The 16,117-nt window shown below is 43.0% G+C and overlaps 1 protein-coding gene across 1 annotated transcript in view; it reads right to left on the bottom strand.

Annotated features, from left to right (window-relative positions):
* The window catches only part of LOC117346769 (vitellogenin-1-like), a 138,571-nt gene that overhangs the window by 96,573 nt on the left and 25,881 nt on the right, over positions 1 to 16,117 (bottom strand). Inside the window, exons 4-7 of the mRNA XM_033916849.1 lie at positions 13,730 to 13,891; positions 13,490 to 13,638; positions 1,529 to 1,679; positions 1,276 to 1,433 (exon numbers count right to left, since the gene is read on the bottom strand). Of these exons, the coding sequence (XP_033772740.1) occupies positions 1,276 to 1,433; positions 1,529 to 1,679; positions 13,490 to 13,638; positions 13,730 to 13,891 (620 nt within the window). The remainder of the gene's footprint in view (positions 1 to 1,275; positions 1,434 to 1,528; positions 1,680 to 13,489; positions 13,639 to 13,729; positions 13,892 to 16,117) is intronic.

Here is a 16,117-nt window from a genome sequence, read left to right as displayed (position 1 = left end):
CTTATGTCGAGCTAACCCTTAAAGAGCCCTGAAGCAGCGATTAATTGTGAAACGATGGCCACTATTGGCTAGAGCTACATTTGGATTTATGGAAAGTACTGAAATTGCGGGAACAGTGAGTGAGGACACATTCTGGCAGGGACTTTTGAGATAAGCATTTATTACTTTTATTTGTTTGCCTCCTGTTTTGTTCGAAGTAGAAACATTTAAAATCTATGCTCAGATATTATTTACGCAATTTGCATTTCTAATGTACGTTTTTAATTTGCGTGTATATATAAGGAAGTTTTTTTTATGGTCTATGATAGAGTGTTGGAGGGAGCCAGTAAAAGGTGCTGCGATGTAGCATTTGCTCTCTTTAGCTCCTGAGGCCTTTTCCCTCCTTTTAGAAATGTTTCATAAGAGACAAAGAAGCTAAAAGTGACACACTCGGTATATAATACTGGAGGTTTATTGTTGTTTAATAGGGAAAAAAGGAGATGCTGCATCTCTATCTCCTTTCTATCCGTAGGCCTAACATATCTCCCTCCCTTCCATCCCCAGGTCCAACTTCTCTCCCTTTCTCTTTACAACTGCCCCCATCCCATATATCTCCCTCCCTGCCTCCCTCCCTTCCCCTCCCCCAGGGCTACCATCTCTCCCTTTCTCTTCCCAGCAGTTCTCCTTTCAAGTATCTATTTCCCTTTCCCTTTTTCTGGCCTTATAAGCTTTCCTCCACACCCAGTCTGGTACTTCTTTTGATACTTTCCCTTTTCATACTTTTTTTTTTTTTTTTAAATTACCGGTAGTCCAGGGGGTTTCCTTGGCTCAGCATGTTCTCCCTCTCACTTTTTCTCTTGCTGAAAAAACCGCAGCCCTTGGCAGTGATTCAGAAACATTGCCTGTGGCTCCTCTTCTTGCTTTCCGTCTGCCGTGGTTTGTTCCCCAATGATGCAACTTCCTGTTTCTGCCCAGGTGAACTGTGGCAGATGGAAACCAGGAACGGGAGCTGCGGGTATTGTTTCCGAATCACTGCGGAGGCCAGTTGATTTTTCTGCGAGACAGAAGGTGAAGATGATATCGGACCGGCGCGGAGAGAAGGGGGAAGACATGCTGGGGGTGTAAGTTAGACCTACTGCCACCTTACTTACAATGTTGATTTTAGAATCTGGGCCATATTGCTAATCAGACAATTCAAAGAGAAAGCAACACAAAAAATCTGGAGAACTCCTTTAGAGATGAACGATTCAGAAGCAAAATTATAAATCAGAAACTTTGCTCAATATTGTGTTTTACCTGCATTCTTTCCTGCTTGAAAACCGATTCCAAATCGATTGCAGGTTTTCAGAGTCTACCAATGGCATAAGCTGTGCCAGTTTCATGAAGTTAGCTGGATCATCTTTAGAAGATGTTGTTCGTGTGCATTCTCCCAAGTCCTGAATTGTTTCAATGACCTAAAGGCAACGGATCCAGAGATAGCAAACAAATTTCATATTCAAAGCTCTGTTTTCACTTTCTTGAGTTCTAATTTCTGGAATACATCTTTTACCTGGGCCTGTATGTTTCTGGTTCTCACTAACTGGATGGGAGTTTCAGGCTCTTCACTTTCAAAATGGTATTGAAGTGATCCTCGGTTCTGGTACCCAGACTTGGAGACAGCTGGAGGATTTTTCCACACGTCAATCAACTCCAGTTTCTGCCTGTTAATTTGAGTTCAAATTCAAGAACAGTGGTTAGTGGTACGAAGAGGAAAAAAAAAAATAATTTATGGACTTTTGGGTATTTTCTTGTATATAACAACCCCTCATTCTATAATCTTGGATGTTAAATGTTACATATAGCATGAAATATTGCAGGTGCAGGCTACAGAATACCTATAGTTCTGAGTCTAACTAAATTGACAAGTTAGCTACTGATTGGCACTAACAACCAATGTTTGTGATAATTGTTCTTAGTGCTAATTAACCCTAATTATGCGTGTAACTGTACTAAAGTCACGATCGCTGTTGGATGATTCTCTGGCCGATTGTGGACCAGCGATCGATGCGCTACCAAGTTTGCATGCACGGAGGTGCAGATCATTTGCACGCAAACCTGAGAGATCAGTCGCTCAGTGAGTGATTGACACATGCGCAGAGCCCTAACAGCAGTGACAGGGGAAGCAGCCTCCTGTCACTGCTGTTAGGGCTTCTTTTTTAAAATAATGGCACAGAAATGCGTGTGTTACACATGCACAATCTGACCCGTTAAAAAAAAAAAGAGAAAAAAATCCCCCCACGTTGATGACCCTCCCCAATGACTTACCCATGAACCAGCACTGTGATCCCCCACGGCAGTGAAAACAGCAGGAGAGATGCCTACTCCCTCCTGCCTGGACGAATACCCCCGCACCATGCCTCTACCCAGTCCTGGACCCCCGTGCCACTGATCCCACCCAATCATTCCCTCCCCTCCCCCTTTCTCCTAAAAAAAAAAAGGCAGGAAGGATGCCAACCAGGGCCTTAGGCTTCTCCCCATGCATCACATGGGGCACTGGGGAGGGGAAGGCCTATCATTTTCAATGGGCGAGCCTTGGACCTGGAGGGCCATGCTTCCCTCCAGCTCCCAATGTCTACGAAAGGTACGGGGAGTGGGGGTTCAGGGGAGCATCCAGTGGTAGAAAGTAGTGGGCATCCCTCCTGTCCTTTTTTGGGGGGAGGAAGGGGGAAGGTAGGGGATAGTTTGGGCAGGGCCGCCATCAGAAATTTCTGGGCCCCTTACTGAGCAATCCTATTGGGCCCCCCCCACGCACCCCTTCCCCCCCCTTTTGTCCGGGGGGGGGGTGCTATCAGGAAATCGGCAGGGGACAAAAAAAAGTATGACAGCAGTGTTTATTGTTGTGCACAGCAGAAGCATAATACAGGAATTTGTGCTATGGTGGCCTAGGACCAATGTTTCCTCTAAGGATTGATGAGGTGTGTGCAAAAAAAAATATGCATGAGCGACAAGTTACATACTCCACAAATTTATGAGCAGGCACGGAGGACGCATTTTTAAACAAATGTAGTTTATCCTTGTACTCCTTATGTATTTTTAATCATCTATGGATATGTTTGTATGTTTCTTGTTCAAATGGTTTTATTTATTTCCCCAAATTTATTTTTGTTATACGCATTGAAAATATTTGATATTGCGTTTAAATCAAAATCTCAATAAACTTGAAACGAGTGCCCGTGAGATTGTGGGAGGGTTAAATACTCAAAACTTAGAAGAATAACAATTTACTTAAAGTTTTTGCTACGCCAGCTTTCTGGTCTTTACATACAGTGGCGTACCTAGCATATGTAACACCCGGGGCCCATCATTTTTTGGCACCCCCCCCATCTGCAAGAAAAACATGATTTTTAGTAACAAACCACACGCCACACATGAGTACCTAGGAAAAGGCAGCATCTTACATATTGCAGTGAGCAGTACATCAATACACCCATTGTAAAACTAAACAAGCCAGACCAGCAAAGATCAATCCTACATCGTCAATCCTAACAGAAAACCATGTCTTTCAAACACAAAGAACACAGAAAACACCTTCGCCTAGTATGGAATATGTCATCACAAATGAACCCCTCCCCCTTTTACAAAACTGTAGTGTGGATTTTAGCCACGGTGGTAACAGCCCTGACGCTCATAGAATTCTGAGCATCAGAGCTGCTACCACCACGGCTGGCGCTAAAAAACGCTCCACAGTTTTGTAAAAGGGGGGATAAAATAGAAATACACAGTTTCAACGCTCTAGCTCAGAGATGCCCAAACATTTTGGGCTTGCGAGCTACTTTAAAATGACCAAGTCAAAATGATCTACCAAAAATAAAATAAAAAAACACAAAGCACTATATGCTGAGAAAATGTTAATTATCATTCCTATTCTGGGTTTTTTCAAAGAGGTCAAGGCAGATGACTCTATGCATTGTCACCTCAGTAACAACCATACAAAAATAGACAAATATACCCCCCATCCTTTTTATTAAACCACAATAGCAGTTTTTAGCGCAGGGAACTGCGCTAAATGCCCAGTGCTGCTCTCGACGCTCATAGGCTCCTTGCACTAAAAAACACTATTGCGATTTAGTAAAAGGGGGCCATAGTGCAAAATATAGACAGCATATATAAATTCAGACACATTTTGATCACTAAATTGAAAATAAAATCATTTTCCTACCTTTGTTTGGTAATTTCATCTGGTTGCACTTTATTCTTCTGACTGTGCATCCAATATTTCTTCCCTTCTTTCAGCCTCCTGTAGCTTCCTCTCCTCCGGACCTCATTCCCTCCCCCAACTTTTTCTTTCTTTCTCTATGTCTGTCTTTCTCTGATTCTGTGCCCCATTTTTTTGCTTTGTTTCTGTTTCCCTGTCCCCCCCCCCCTTCTTTCTTCCTTCCTTCCTTCTTCCGTGCCCCATTTTATGCTTTTTTTCTGGCTCCCTGTCCCCCCCACACACACCTTCTTTCTTTCTTCCTTCCTGCCTCCCCATGCCACCACCGCCGCGGAATAGGCTGCTGCTGCTGCTGCTGCCGCAATCGGGAACAGGCCGAAATCTCCCTGCTTCTCTTCTGCACTGGGCCGATCAACTCTCGCTGCCTGAAGTCAATTCTAACATCGGAAAGGACGTTCCGGACAGCCAGGCAGCGATTGGCTAGCCAGAACGTCCTCTCGACGTCAGAATTGATGTCTGGCCGCCGCGAGAGTTGGTCGGCCCAGCAGGGAGATCAAAGACACGGTGCCGGCCTGATCCCCGATGGCAGCAGTGAGAAGGGAAGGGAAGCAGGTTGGGCACCACTGCTCTAGACGAGCCGCACGCTAAGGAGAACAGTTGACCGCCCTCCCCCCCCCTTGGTACGCCACTGGAGCAGCAGCGTGTCTGGCCGGCTCATTCGTTCAAAGCCGCGGGTGGCGGCTTCTTGCGAGATCCGCGCCTGCGTCTGAAGCCTCTCTGATGGTGTGACATCAGAGAGGCTTCCGATGCAGGAGTGGATAGCGCAAGGAGCCGCCAACCCACGGCTTTGAACGAACGAGCCAGCTGCTGCTCCAAAAGGAAGAGAATGATCGCCTCCAGACCGCGGGCCACAAATAAAACCTGGAGAGCCACACGCGGGCCGCGTGTTTGAGACCGCTGCCTTAGAGGGAACACTGCTTAGGACCCTGGGGGAGCCCGGGCCCCTTGTCACCTCCGGGCCCCTGAATGCAGGACTGGTAGTACTGCCCTGATGGCGGCCCTGAGTTTGGGGGATGGGCACCGTTGGTAGAAGGAAGTGGACATTCCTCCTGCCAATTTTATCTCATGGGGGTGGTGGGGATGGCATGGCAGGAGGGAGTGGACAACCTTCCTGCCAATTTTCTCTTGTGGTGGGGTATTCCTGGTGCCGTATTCGTTGGGGGTCTTTTGGGGAGGACCATCATTGGCGGTGGGGGACTTTTTTTTATGGGACAAATATTTTGCATGTGTAACACTTGATTAATATCTGTGCCATTGAAAAAAAAAAATAGGCAGACCTGTCAGTAACACAGTTACCAACAGGTCTAGACCAGTTGTTTTTTTTATGATAGCTAAAACCCCTGGAATTTTTTTGCGTAGTCTAACGATGTTAGTGCATCAATTGCTTGGCTACTTTGCATGGGATTTTAGCTAATTTGCATGGCCAGATCGGAAAATGGGCAATCGAGGTGAAAAACACATTGTGAGCCATTTTGTGCATCGGGTCGGTAAAATGATCATCGCTAAAACTATGAAAACAGGTTTCACGATGATCGTTGACTTTAGTGGATCTAGCCCTTAGTCGGTATTCTATAACCTTAGCATGCAAAGTTTTTAGTGTGTACCTGCAAGGTAAAGGGGCGGGGGCTGGATGTGAAAGAGACATGAATGGGTCAGGGGTGTAACCAGCACTTACACACTAAGATAGCAGAATATTAACAGTTACTGGTGGGTGGGGGCCCTGGGAGCTGTCTTAGTGAGGGTGGTTGCACCTCCCCACCCCCCCAAGCCACACATGCCCTCCCTTCCTCCATACATCTTTAAATCTTCGCCAGTGCGAGAAACTTCTCCGGCCTGCTGTATGCGCCAGCCTGGCTCCCCTGTGAAATCACTTCCTGGTCACAGGGCCAGGAAGTGACATCAGAGGGAAAGTCAACGCTGGCACGAGCAGCAGGCCAGAGAAGCTGCTCATGCTGGCAAAGATGGAAAGAGGTACGGGGGAGGGAGGGTTTAAGTGTAGCCTGGTGGTTGGGGAAGGAGTGGGGGAGGGGGCAGAGAGGAGGACACGGGGGCCTCTTACTCTCACTATGCCACTGCCTACTATTCTACAATGTCAATTAAGCTCATAATTGCAGATATAAGGGTCCTTTTACTAAGGTGCGCTAGCCGGTTTAGTGCACGCTAAATCGATTAGCGTGCACTAAAAAAGTTAGTACGCGCTAAATCGGCTAGCGCACCTTAGTAAAAGAGGGGGGATAGAAGTTATACTTAGTATGCAGTTTCTCAATGCCTAACTTTGGGCAGCCTGTACAGACTTCTTCATCCTCCTCTATCAAAATTGTCAGGGCATGAGGCAACCCTGTCACACCCCTCCTGTATCAGTTAGGATATTGGATAAAAGTAAAAAGTATCTGGATGACTACAGGAGGGACACAAAGGCAACCCCCACCCCCCAACAAACCCTCACAAGAGACCACTCTGGGTGTAAGTAATAATAATAATAATAACTTTATTCTTCTATACTGCCACAATCTTGCGACTTCTAGGCGGTTTTACAATCAAAAGAGCTGGACATTCAGCGAGTTACAATGTGCAGATAGTCAAAGGAAATACAGAGTGCAGAAACATTAAGGAAGCAAAATTATAGATATACAATTTGCTGAGTGGGAGTATACGGTATACAGATTGGAAGAAATTTCCAAGTGGGCCTGTTAGGAGAAGGCCGTGCAGTTCAAAAAAATACAGTGGTGCCTCGCACAGCGAACGCCTCGCACAGCGAACGCTGCGCACAACGAACTTTATGTCTTGATTCGTACAACGGACTTCGTTTCACACAACGAAGTCCGGGGTTCCTGCGGGGTTGGATCGCAGCGGGGTTGGTCGAGCCGCGAGGGTAGTCTCCTTCTCCTTACCTGCCCTGTCGCAGCACACAGCCGAACGGAAATCTTCCCGATGTCAGCGCTGACGTCGGAGGGAGGGCTTAAGCAAAGCCCTCCTTTCCTCCGACGTCAGCGCTGACATCAGGAAGACTTCCGTTTGGCTGTGTGCGGCTGCGGCAGGGCAGGTAGGAAGAAGGCAATGGCGAACGAAAGAGGGGGGAGGGGGCGGTCCGCCCTGAAGAATGTGCACAGCTGGTCAGGTCCCCCGATCGACCGACAACAGGCCCGGCCGACAAACCTCCCTGCCCTGTAGCCGCGAATCTAAATTACCTCTTACAGCAGCTTCAATAATCCAGCTGCTGTAAGAAGGTAATTTAGATTCGCGGCTACAGGACAGGGAGATTTGTCCGACCGGGCCTGTTCTGTTGTCGGTCGGGTGCAAAAGCGCCACAAAGGTGAAGGCAGGGAGGGAGGAAAGGTGGAGTGGAGAAGAAAAGACGCTTAAGGGGGGAGAAGGCCGCTGAAAGCACATGTTGGAGCAGGGGATGAGAGGGAGGGAGAGAAGGGGAAATATTGGACAAGGGCAGAAGGGATGCTAAATCATAGGGTGACAGACAGAGAGAACAACAGGAAAAAGAGTGGAAGCAATCTTGAACCCTGAGGGTGAGGGCAGAGAGAGGTGGTGAGATGATTGATCATGGGGAGAGGGACAAAAGGGAATAGAGATGGGATAGGAAGATAGTGGAAGTAAAAGGACAGGGAGATGTATGTTTTTAGATGTATCTAAATAAAAATAATAACAAAAAATTTATCTTTTTTATGTCATCTTAGCATATTTTATGCTGCAGAACGAATTATTTTTTTTTACATGTATTCCTATGGGAAAACGCGTTTCACATAACGAACGTTTCACATAACAAACTTGCTCCTGGAACCAATTAAGTTCGTTGTGTGAGGCACCACTGTACAGTGAAAATTACGATATGATAACAGTTGTCATCTGGCCATTTTGAACATCTTTTTAGCACTTATTCATTACTGAAACAGGTCTAGCCTGATATGCCCCATTTTTGTCCTGGACATTTTCTACAATGTTCCATTATTGCAGAAAAACATCCAAATCATTAGCTGCGATGTGCCATTATTAATGTGCAATGCTGAGAACGGTGATCTGTTAAGTGAAAAAAAAAAAAATCACTATTAAGGGCCATTTGCTAAAGAAGGTTTTGAAGCTATCCCATATTAATAGCAAACATTGATGTGCCGTAACTGCGAAGCCTCTTTGGGGGTGTTCTCAATATGTTTGGGAGAACTTCCAGTGCAGTTAATGCAGAAAAACACCCAACCCACAGCCACGTTATCTGTACAGCAGATAATGTATAATGCAGTTGGCAGTTAAAGGTGGAGTTAATTGCTCTGTGGTGTCTGTCATGTTGACAGTTAATGCATGTTAATGACCTTCATATTACCTGCAAGGAATTAGGGGCCTGTATGTTAATATTATTAACTCTGCATATGCCTAAACAATAATGTTTATTTAACTAGTAAAAATAGGTTATTTTCAATAAACATGTTGGCTAGATGACTCTCGGTTTCATTTATGAAGGTTTTCCCTAAAGGTATAGACTAGGACAAACTTTTTAATGAATTCAGGTTATTGTTTTTCTTGACTGAGTTCTGCATTGTTTCATGTCATTGTAGAGTGTCTATGGGCTTTTCTCTGACATAATTTCTCTTCATCTTGACATTTCAATGTCATCTTCTTAAACCTGCTCCGATATCAACGAATCTCATTTTGCATCATAAAATGTTGTCGTTCTAGACTTATTTTGAAACACATATGCCATTCTTTTGATATCCTCAGTTGTCTACTTAAATTTATTTTGATTTTATTAGAGCACACTCTTGACATTATCAAGTTGTCTTCTAAGATGTGTACTGACATTTTGATATTGTATAGTTGTCTCCACTGACTTACTTGTGCATCAACACTGATTATTTCTTAACGCAGATTGTATGCCCCTCAGGGTAGACACCTACCATGCTATGTACATGCTCACTGTTTACTGTGTATATACCTTGTTTATTATGACTCTTTTTTTGTATAATCTTCCATTTACATAGTGTTATATATTTTATTTTCATTATTTTAATTACTTGTTATCATGCCAATATTAAGGGTGGGCAGCCAGAAAATTTTCAGTTTGTGTCATTTCTGAAAATGTTCATTTTGATCATTTTTGTGTATTCTTATTTGTCCATTTTTTTTCAGCACTGGAGCAAAGTCATATAGTACATCCTGTTTGGAAATTGGGTGAACTCTTTCCAAAAAAGTTCACCCTATTTTCCAGATAGCATGTGATTGAGTAGTGGTTCGCACATGTGCAATGGTGTGCTACTGGGGAAAGAGTGCATCTGTTTTCCACATAAGGCTCAATCTTTAGAAGAGATCAAAGACCAGGGGACACACAATGAAATTACAGAGTAATACTTTTAAAACCAATGGGAAGAATTTTTGTTTTTTCACTCAGAGAATAGTTAAGCTCTGGAATGCATTGCCAGTGGGTGTGGTAAGGGCGGTTAATGTAGCTGGTTTTAAAAAACAAAGTTTAGGCATGTTCCTGGAGGAAAAGTCCTCAAACTGCTGTTGAAACAGACATGGGGAAACCACTGCTTGCCCTGGATCGGTGGCATGGAATGCTGCTACTATTTGTTTTTTTTGCCAGGTACTTGTGACTTGGATTGGCCTCCGTGAAGACGGGATACTGGGCTAGATGTACCATTAGTCTGCTCCAGTAAGGTTAGTCTTATGCTCTTATTATAGGCTTAAACTCCCTTCCCCCCCAATTTTCATGTTTTTTTCTGCTCTCTTTTTGGTTTTAGCAACACGCAACAACATAGGCTATGTCTTTGACATTTCCCATAACATTGCTACTGAAAAAACTATACTGGCTTCCAGTTGAAAGCAGGGTGAAATTCAAGATCTTGCTACTAACACACAAAGCAATCCATCTCTCAGAACCGCAATAGCTAGCAACCAGACTACACAACCATATGCTAACACATGCCTTGAACTGCAAGGTAATGGCGGAATAGAAATCTCTAATGTGATGTAATGTAACACATGCCCTATGCTCGAGCCCAAGAATACCTGCTGGAAATACCCTCTTTCAAAGATATCAAATACAAAAGCATCAGGACAAGAATGTTCTCAGTGATGGTCCCAATGTGGTTGAACTCCCTTCCAAAGAAATTAAAACTTGAAAAAGACTCTAAAAAATTTAAGACAGGGATAAAGACCACCCTTTACATAGACTACTTTCACTAATGCAACAAACAAGGGGAGTAGGAACATAAAATAAATAATTAGCAACCTCCCTCTAGAAAGACGAAAGAGTGATCACAAAATATATTCCCAGAATGCAGAGAATAAGATAAATAATAACAGATAATTAAAATTAACAAAACTCCTCACAGAAGCACAAGTATTGTAACTCCTTTCAGGTGCTCATGTATTGCAACACCTTTACAGAAGCCCATGTAACTCTCTTCAGGAGCTCATGCATTGCATCACCTTTACAGAAGCTTATGTATTGTACCATCATTACAGAAGATTATGGGCTCCTTTTACTAAGCTGCGATAGCGTTTTTAGTGCATGCAGGATTTTAGCGCAAGCTGAACCTGCACTACATGGCTAGAACTAACGCCAGCTCAATGCTGGCGTTAAGGTCTAGCACACGGGGCAATTCAGCGTGTGCTAATCGTGCGCTAAAACCGCTATCGCAGCCTAGTAAAAGGAGCCCTATGTAAACTGCTCTGAATTAACTCCCCAGTCATTAGTAGCGGTATCAACCTATCCCTTACCAATATATTGATAACATAGAATGGGACCTAAAGTGACTGAGTTAGGAATTGGTTGACAAGAAGATGACCAAGTGTAGTGGTAAATGGAGCTCGCTTGAGGAAAAGGATGCTACTGGTGGTGTGCTGCAAAGTTTGATTCTTGGTTCAATTCTTTTGACATTCTTGTAAGCGATATTGCCAAAGGGCTGTCTGGTAAGATTTGCCTCTTTGTGGATGACACCAAAATGTGCAATAGACACCCCTGAAGGTGTGGACAACATGAAGAGAGACCTGGCAAAGCGTGAAGAATGCATCAGAATTTGAGGCTAAGAATTAATGCTAAAAAATGCATGGCCATGCATTTGGGCTGCAAAAACCCAAGGGAGCGGTACAGTTCAGGGGGTGAATTTGCGCATGAAAGGAGTGGGACTTGGGTGTGATTGAATGTGATGATCTTAAGGTGGCTGAACAGGTAAAAAAGGTGACAGCAAAAGCTAGAAGGATGTTTGGGTGCATAGGGAAAGGAAGCGCCAGTAGGAATAAAGGAGGTGATAGTATCTCTGTATAAGTCTCTGATACGATCTCATTTTGAGCACTGTGTACGATTCTGGAGACTACACCTTCAAAAAGAAATAAACAAGGTGGTGTCAGCCCATAGGGTGGCCAATAAAATGGTCAGTGGTCTTCATTATAATGGATATCAGGACAGACTTAAAGCTCTCACTATGCATACTTTGGAAGAAAGGTGGGAGAGGGGAGATATGACATGCGGCATAAATGCGCATGAGGAGAATCTCATTTGAATGGAAGCTCTGAAATGAGGGGGCATAGGATGAAGATAAAAGGGGACAGGCTCAGAAATAGTTCTGAGGAAATACTTCTTCATGGAAAGGGTGATGAATTCATGGAACAGCCTCTTAGTAGAAGTAGTAGAGGTGAAGACTGTATCTGAATTCAAGCAAGCAAGAGAAAGGAAAAGATAGTAGACGGCATGGGCCATTGGCAGACTGGATAGGCATATGGACCTTATTTGCCTTCATCGTTCTCTCTTTTTCTATGGCTGTTTTTATAATTACATGAAACATCTGACAATAGAAAATACTCTGAATGAGTGACAGTTTTATTTTATATACCACTACTTCGCACAGGGCAGTGAAGTAGATAGCTATGACCGTCTACGTTTGACACAATGTGCGGGTCTGAGGAAGAAGATGAGTGGTAAGAAAGGACACAGGAGGGTAGATTTCAAATAGGTTAAGAACAAATGATTTTGCAATATTGCTGATATGGATTTAGAAGAATAGCAAAAATGATCAAATATTACCTAAGCAAAATAAAATGGTAAAAAAAAGGTAATGGTCAAAAATTGATTTAGGAAAATATGAGAAAGATGGGAAGAGTATTGGGGAAAAAAAAGAAACTCAATATTGTTCAATGAATAGTGTTTTTTTTTTTTTTTTTTCAGATTGAAGTGATGGTCAAGCACCCAGATGGATATAGTTCTGAAAGAGCTGGGGATTTTGCAATGAGTACGTAAGCAGGGGGAAATTAAGGAAAATCCAACAAGATTTGTGAAAATAGCAGAGGCTGGTTCCATCTTATAAACTAACCAATTTATTGGGGCATGAGTTTTGAAGTCAAGAATCCACTTTGATTAAGGTTTATGCTTCAGCAAATTGACTAGTCTATAAGATTTTTTGGCCTGGTTCCACTGTTGGTTGGTTTATCTTAGTCTATAAGATGCCATCAGTCATTTTTTGCTATTTCAGACTAACATGACTGGAAGCTTTAAAATTCTGTAAAAAAAAAAAAAAAGTCAAATGATGAGATTACAGGACCTGGGTCATGAGTGTACGGTGACATAGCAAGAACATACTCTATCCTATCTAGATTCTCTAGAAAGAATTTGTTTAGAATTTGTATCCAGTAAAAAAGGTGACATCTTGATCTAAATTACGCGCAGACATACAAAGCAGACCTCATCCCCGTAATAAGAAGGCAAATCTGATCCATTTTCATGCTCTTTGTTAAGTTCATAGGGGTCAATAGTCAAAGCAATTTTTACTGTCCAGAAATGGCTCCTGGCTGTTTTAATTGCCTGTTTGGGGCTAACAGCAAAGTTTAAATGGCATTAAACCAATTAGTGCTGCTGAAAATAACCGGTTAGCAAGAAACTGAAAAACGTCTATTTTGGAGTCATTCTGGGGGCGGAATCAGCATGTAACCAGCCAGGTTAACTCCTTAAATAGGATCATGTAGAAATCAGTCCTATCTTTATGTAGGATCCCATAGCTGGTTAAGTACTGAAAATCACACTTAACCAGCTATGTATTAGCCAGTTCTAGAAACCTATTAATTCAATGCTGATGCCTGGACATGGCCTGGCATAGAATTTCCAGGTTTATCACTGGGGGAGGTCAAGAAAATGCTGAATACTACTGGCTGAATATCAGGCCTAAATGTTCTTGTTTTTTATTCTTTCTGTGAGTTGGCCTCTGCTCAATTTCTACTTAACTAGAACCATAATGACTCTCAGAAATACACCGGAATATTTACTTTGCTTCCGTCACAGCCATCCCATCCTTTTCATTAAATGGCGTGACCTGATGGATCTCATGGACAGTGGCATCGACGATATAGGCTCCATTGCATGATGCTTTGATCTTGTAATTGTAGATGGCACTTGCACCACCATTTTTATTTATCTCAAAAAAGAAAAAAAAACAACAACCCAAGAGTGAGAGAGCAGAAGAAATAGAGAAATACAAAGCAATTTTTCTACAAAGTCTTACTTACTTGCTCATAGCTACTGCTGCCTTGCACATAGGTATTGCCTGTAACCAGGTGAGCTCTCTCAGTACAGATGTTTAGATTCCTTGATTTGGTGACAGAGATTTGACTCACTTTCTTATTTTCTTTAATATAATAACTTGTCTGGCATACACCTCCAATTCCCAACTGCCGAAAAAGAGAACATTAGATTTTTGGGAATGATAAATATGATAGATATGATTCAGACGTTCAAATACTTGAAGGGTATTAACGTAGAACAAAATCTTTTCCAGAGAAAGGAAAATGGTAAAACCAGAGGACATAATTTGAGGTTGAGGGGTGGTAGATTCAGGGGAAATGTTAGGAAATTCTACTTTACGGAGAGGGTAGTGGATGCCTGGAATGCTCTCCCAAGAGAGGTGGTGGAGAGTAAAACTGTGACTGAGTTCAAAGAAGCGTGGGATGAACACAGAAGATTTAGAATCAGAAAATAATATTAAATATTGAACTAGGCCAGTTACTGGGCAGACTTGCACGGTCTGTGTCTGTGTATGGCCGTTTGGTGGAGGATGGGCAGGGGAGGGCTTCAATGGCTGGGAGGGTGTAGATGGGCTGGAGTAAGTCTTAACAGAGATTTCGGCAGTTGTAACCCAAGCACAGTACCGGGTAAAGCTTTGGATTCTTGCCCAGAAATAGCTAAGAAGAAAAAATTAAAAAAAAAAAAAAAATTTAAATTGAATCAGGTTGGGCAGACTGGATAGACCATTCGGGTCTTTATCTGCCATCATCTACTATGTTACTTTTTGACATTTTGTCTCATTTTGTAGGGACGACAGTTCTATCAACCAAACTCCACCTCCCCGTTTTTACAAAGCCGTGGTAGTGGCTGCCATTGTGGTATCTTTCCCAAAGCCCAAAGAGATTTAAAGTGCTTCAGAGTTTCTGCTGCGAGGCACCTGCTAGCGCAGCTTCGTAAAAAACTAATATTGCAGCGATCTCACTATGTTAAAGTTGCAAAAGGAAATTGCACTGGACTAGGTTTGAAAAAGATGGGGGGTTGTCTTCTAGTCCCAGAATGGTGGTAGGCCCTTTCATGGTAAGGATCACTAGGCTTAAAAATATACTGCCCAATTTTCAAAACGATTTGGCCAGCTGCTGACCAGTTAAATTCAACTTTCACGCTTTATTGCTGTTTGATATACCGCATTTCATAAATATAATCAGTGCGGTGTACAATATTTGTAACAGGAGTAAAAAGGAAATGGAAGGAAGATGCGAGAGAAAAAAAAGAAAATAGGAACTACAATATATAATAGGAAAGAGGCACTAAAAAAGTCATTTGTATGTAGCTTTCTTCAGAGACTTTGCAGGCTTGTTGAAGTGAAAGGATGGAAGAAGAAGGGGCTAAGAGTCAAATGCATCTTGGAAAAGAAAAGTGTAGGGGTTAACTTTTGATTTCTGTAGAGAAGTCTCAAGTCTGAGTGTTCCATTCTGAGGGGCCAGTAGTCAAGAAGATAGAGGAACATATGGAGTCATAAACAATGGGTCTGATTCTCAAAATGACGTCCTGATTGTAGGCAGCAGTAGGTGTCCTACATCCGTCTAATAGACCAATCAGAATGCATGTATTTTTTTTTTTTTTTTAAATTGATGCGACGAATGATGCCTACGGTGTAGGCATCTGACTTGCACCTATGGAAGTGCCTATGCCCAAGGCACCCAAGGCCGGCATAGGCGTGGCATATGCTGGAAGTGGCCTTAGGCATCTTTGGGGACAACGGGATAGAAAATGAATTATATAAATAAATAAAATATGCATCCACCTTCCAACTATGTGACTTTTTATAAAATAGCATGCAGGTGGAATTTTGTCATTTATGTGTTTACATGCACATATAAACACGTACGTGCCGGTATAGTAATTATTTACATAAATAGTTGACATGTAAATGTTAGCATCTTTTTAAAGAATTGCCCTCACAGGGGGCACAAGTGGGTGCCAACATTTAGGTGCCAGGTTTACTGGTAAGTGATCTGAATACTTCATATATATATGCATATGTGTTCATATGTATGTACAAATGCCAAAATTCTGACTGTACTATTCTGCCAAAAGGTGGCCAAATGGAACGGCATGTACACATAGCCTTAGGTGGAGACTGATGGAGCATGGATAGGGAACACACAGTAAGGGGGGGGGGGCGAGAAGGGAGGACTGCCCCGGGCGCCATGTAAGAACATAAGAACAGCCTTAGTGGGTCAGACCAATGGTCCATCAAGCCCAGTAGCCCGTTCTCATGGTAGCCAATCCAGGTCACTGGCACCTGGCCAAAACCCAAGGAAGGAAGTGTGCCACGCTTGCCCGCAGTCTACTTCTGCAGTGCAAAAATCTAAACTTTTTTACTGCCGCAC

This window comes from Geotrypetes seraphini, chromosome 12 (assembly GCF_902459505.1).
Source record: "Geotrypetes seraphini chromosome 12, aGeoSer1.1, whole genome shotgun sequence".
In the NCBI taxonomy this organism is placed as follows: Eukaryota; Metazoa; Chordata; class Amphibia; order Gymnophiona; family Dermophiidae; genus Geotrypetes; species Geotrypetes seraphini.
Note: the sequence above shows the minus strand (reverse complement) of the source record. Positions and strands in the feature narration are given on the sequence as shown.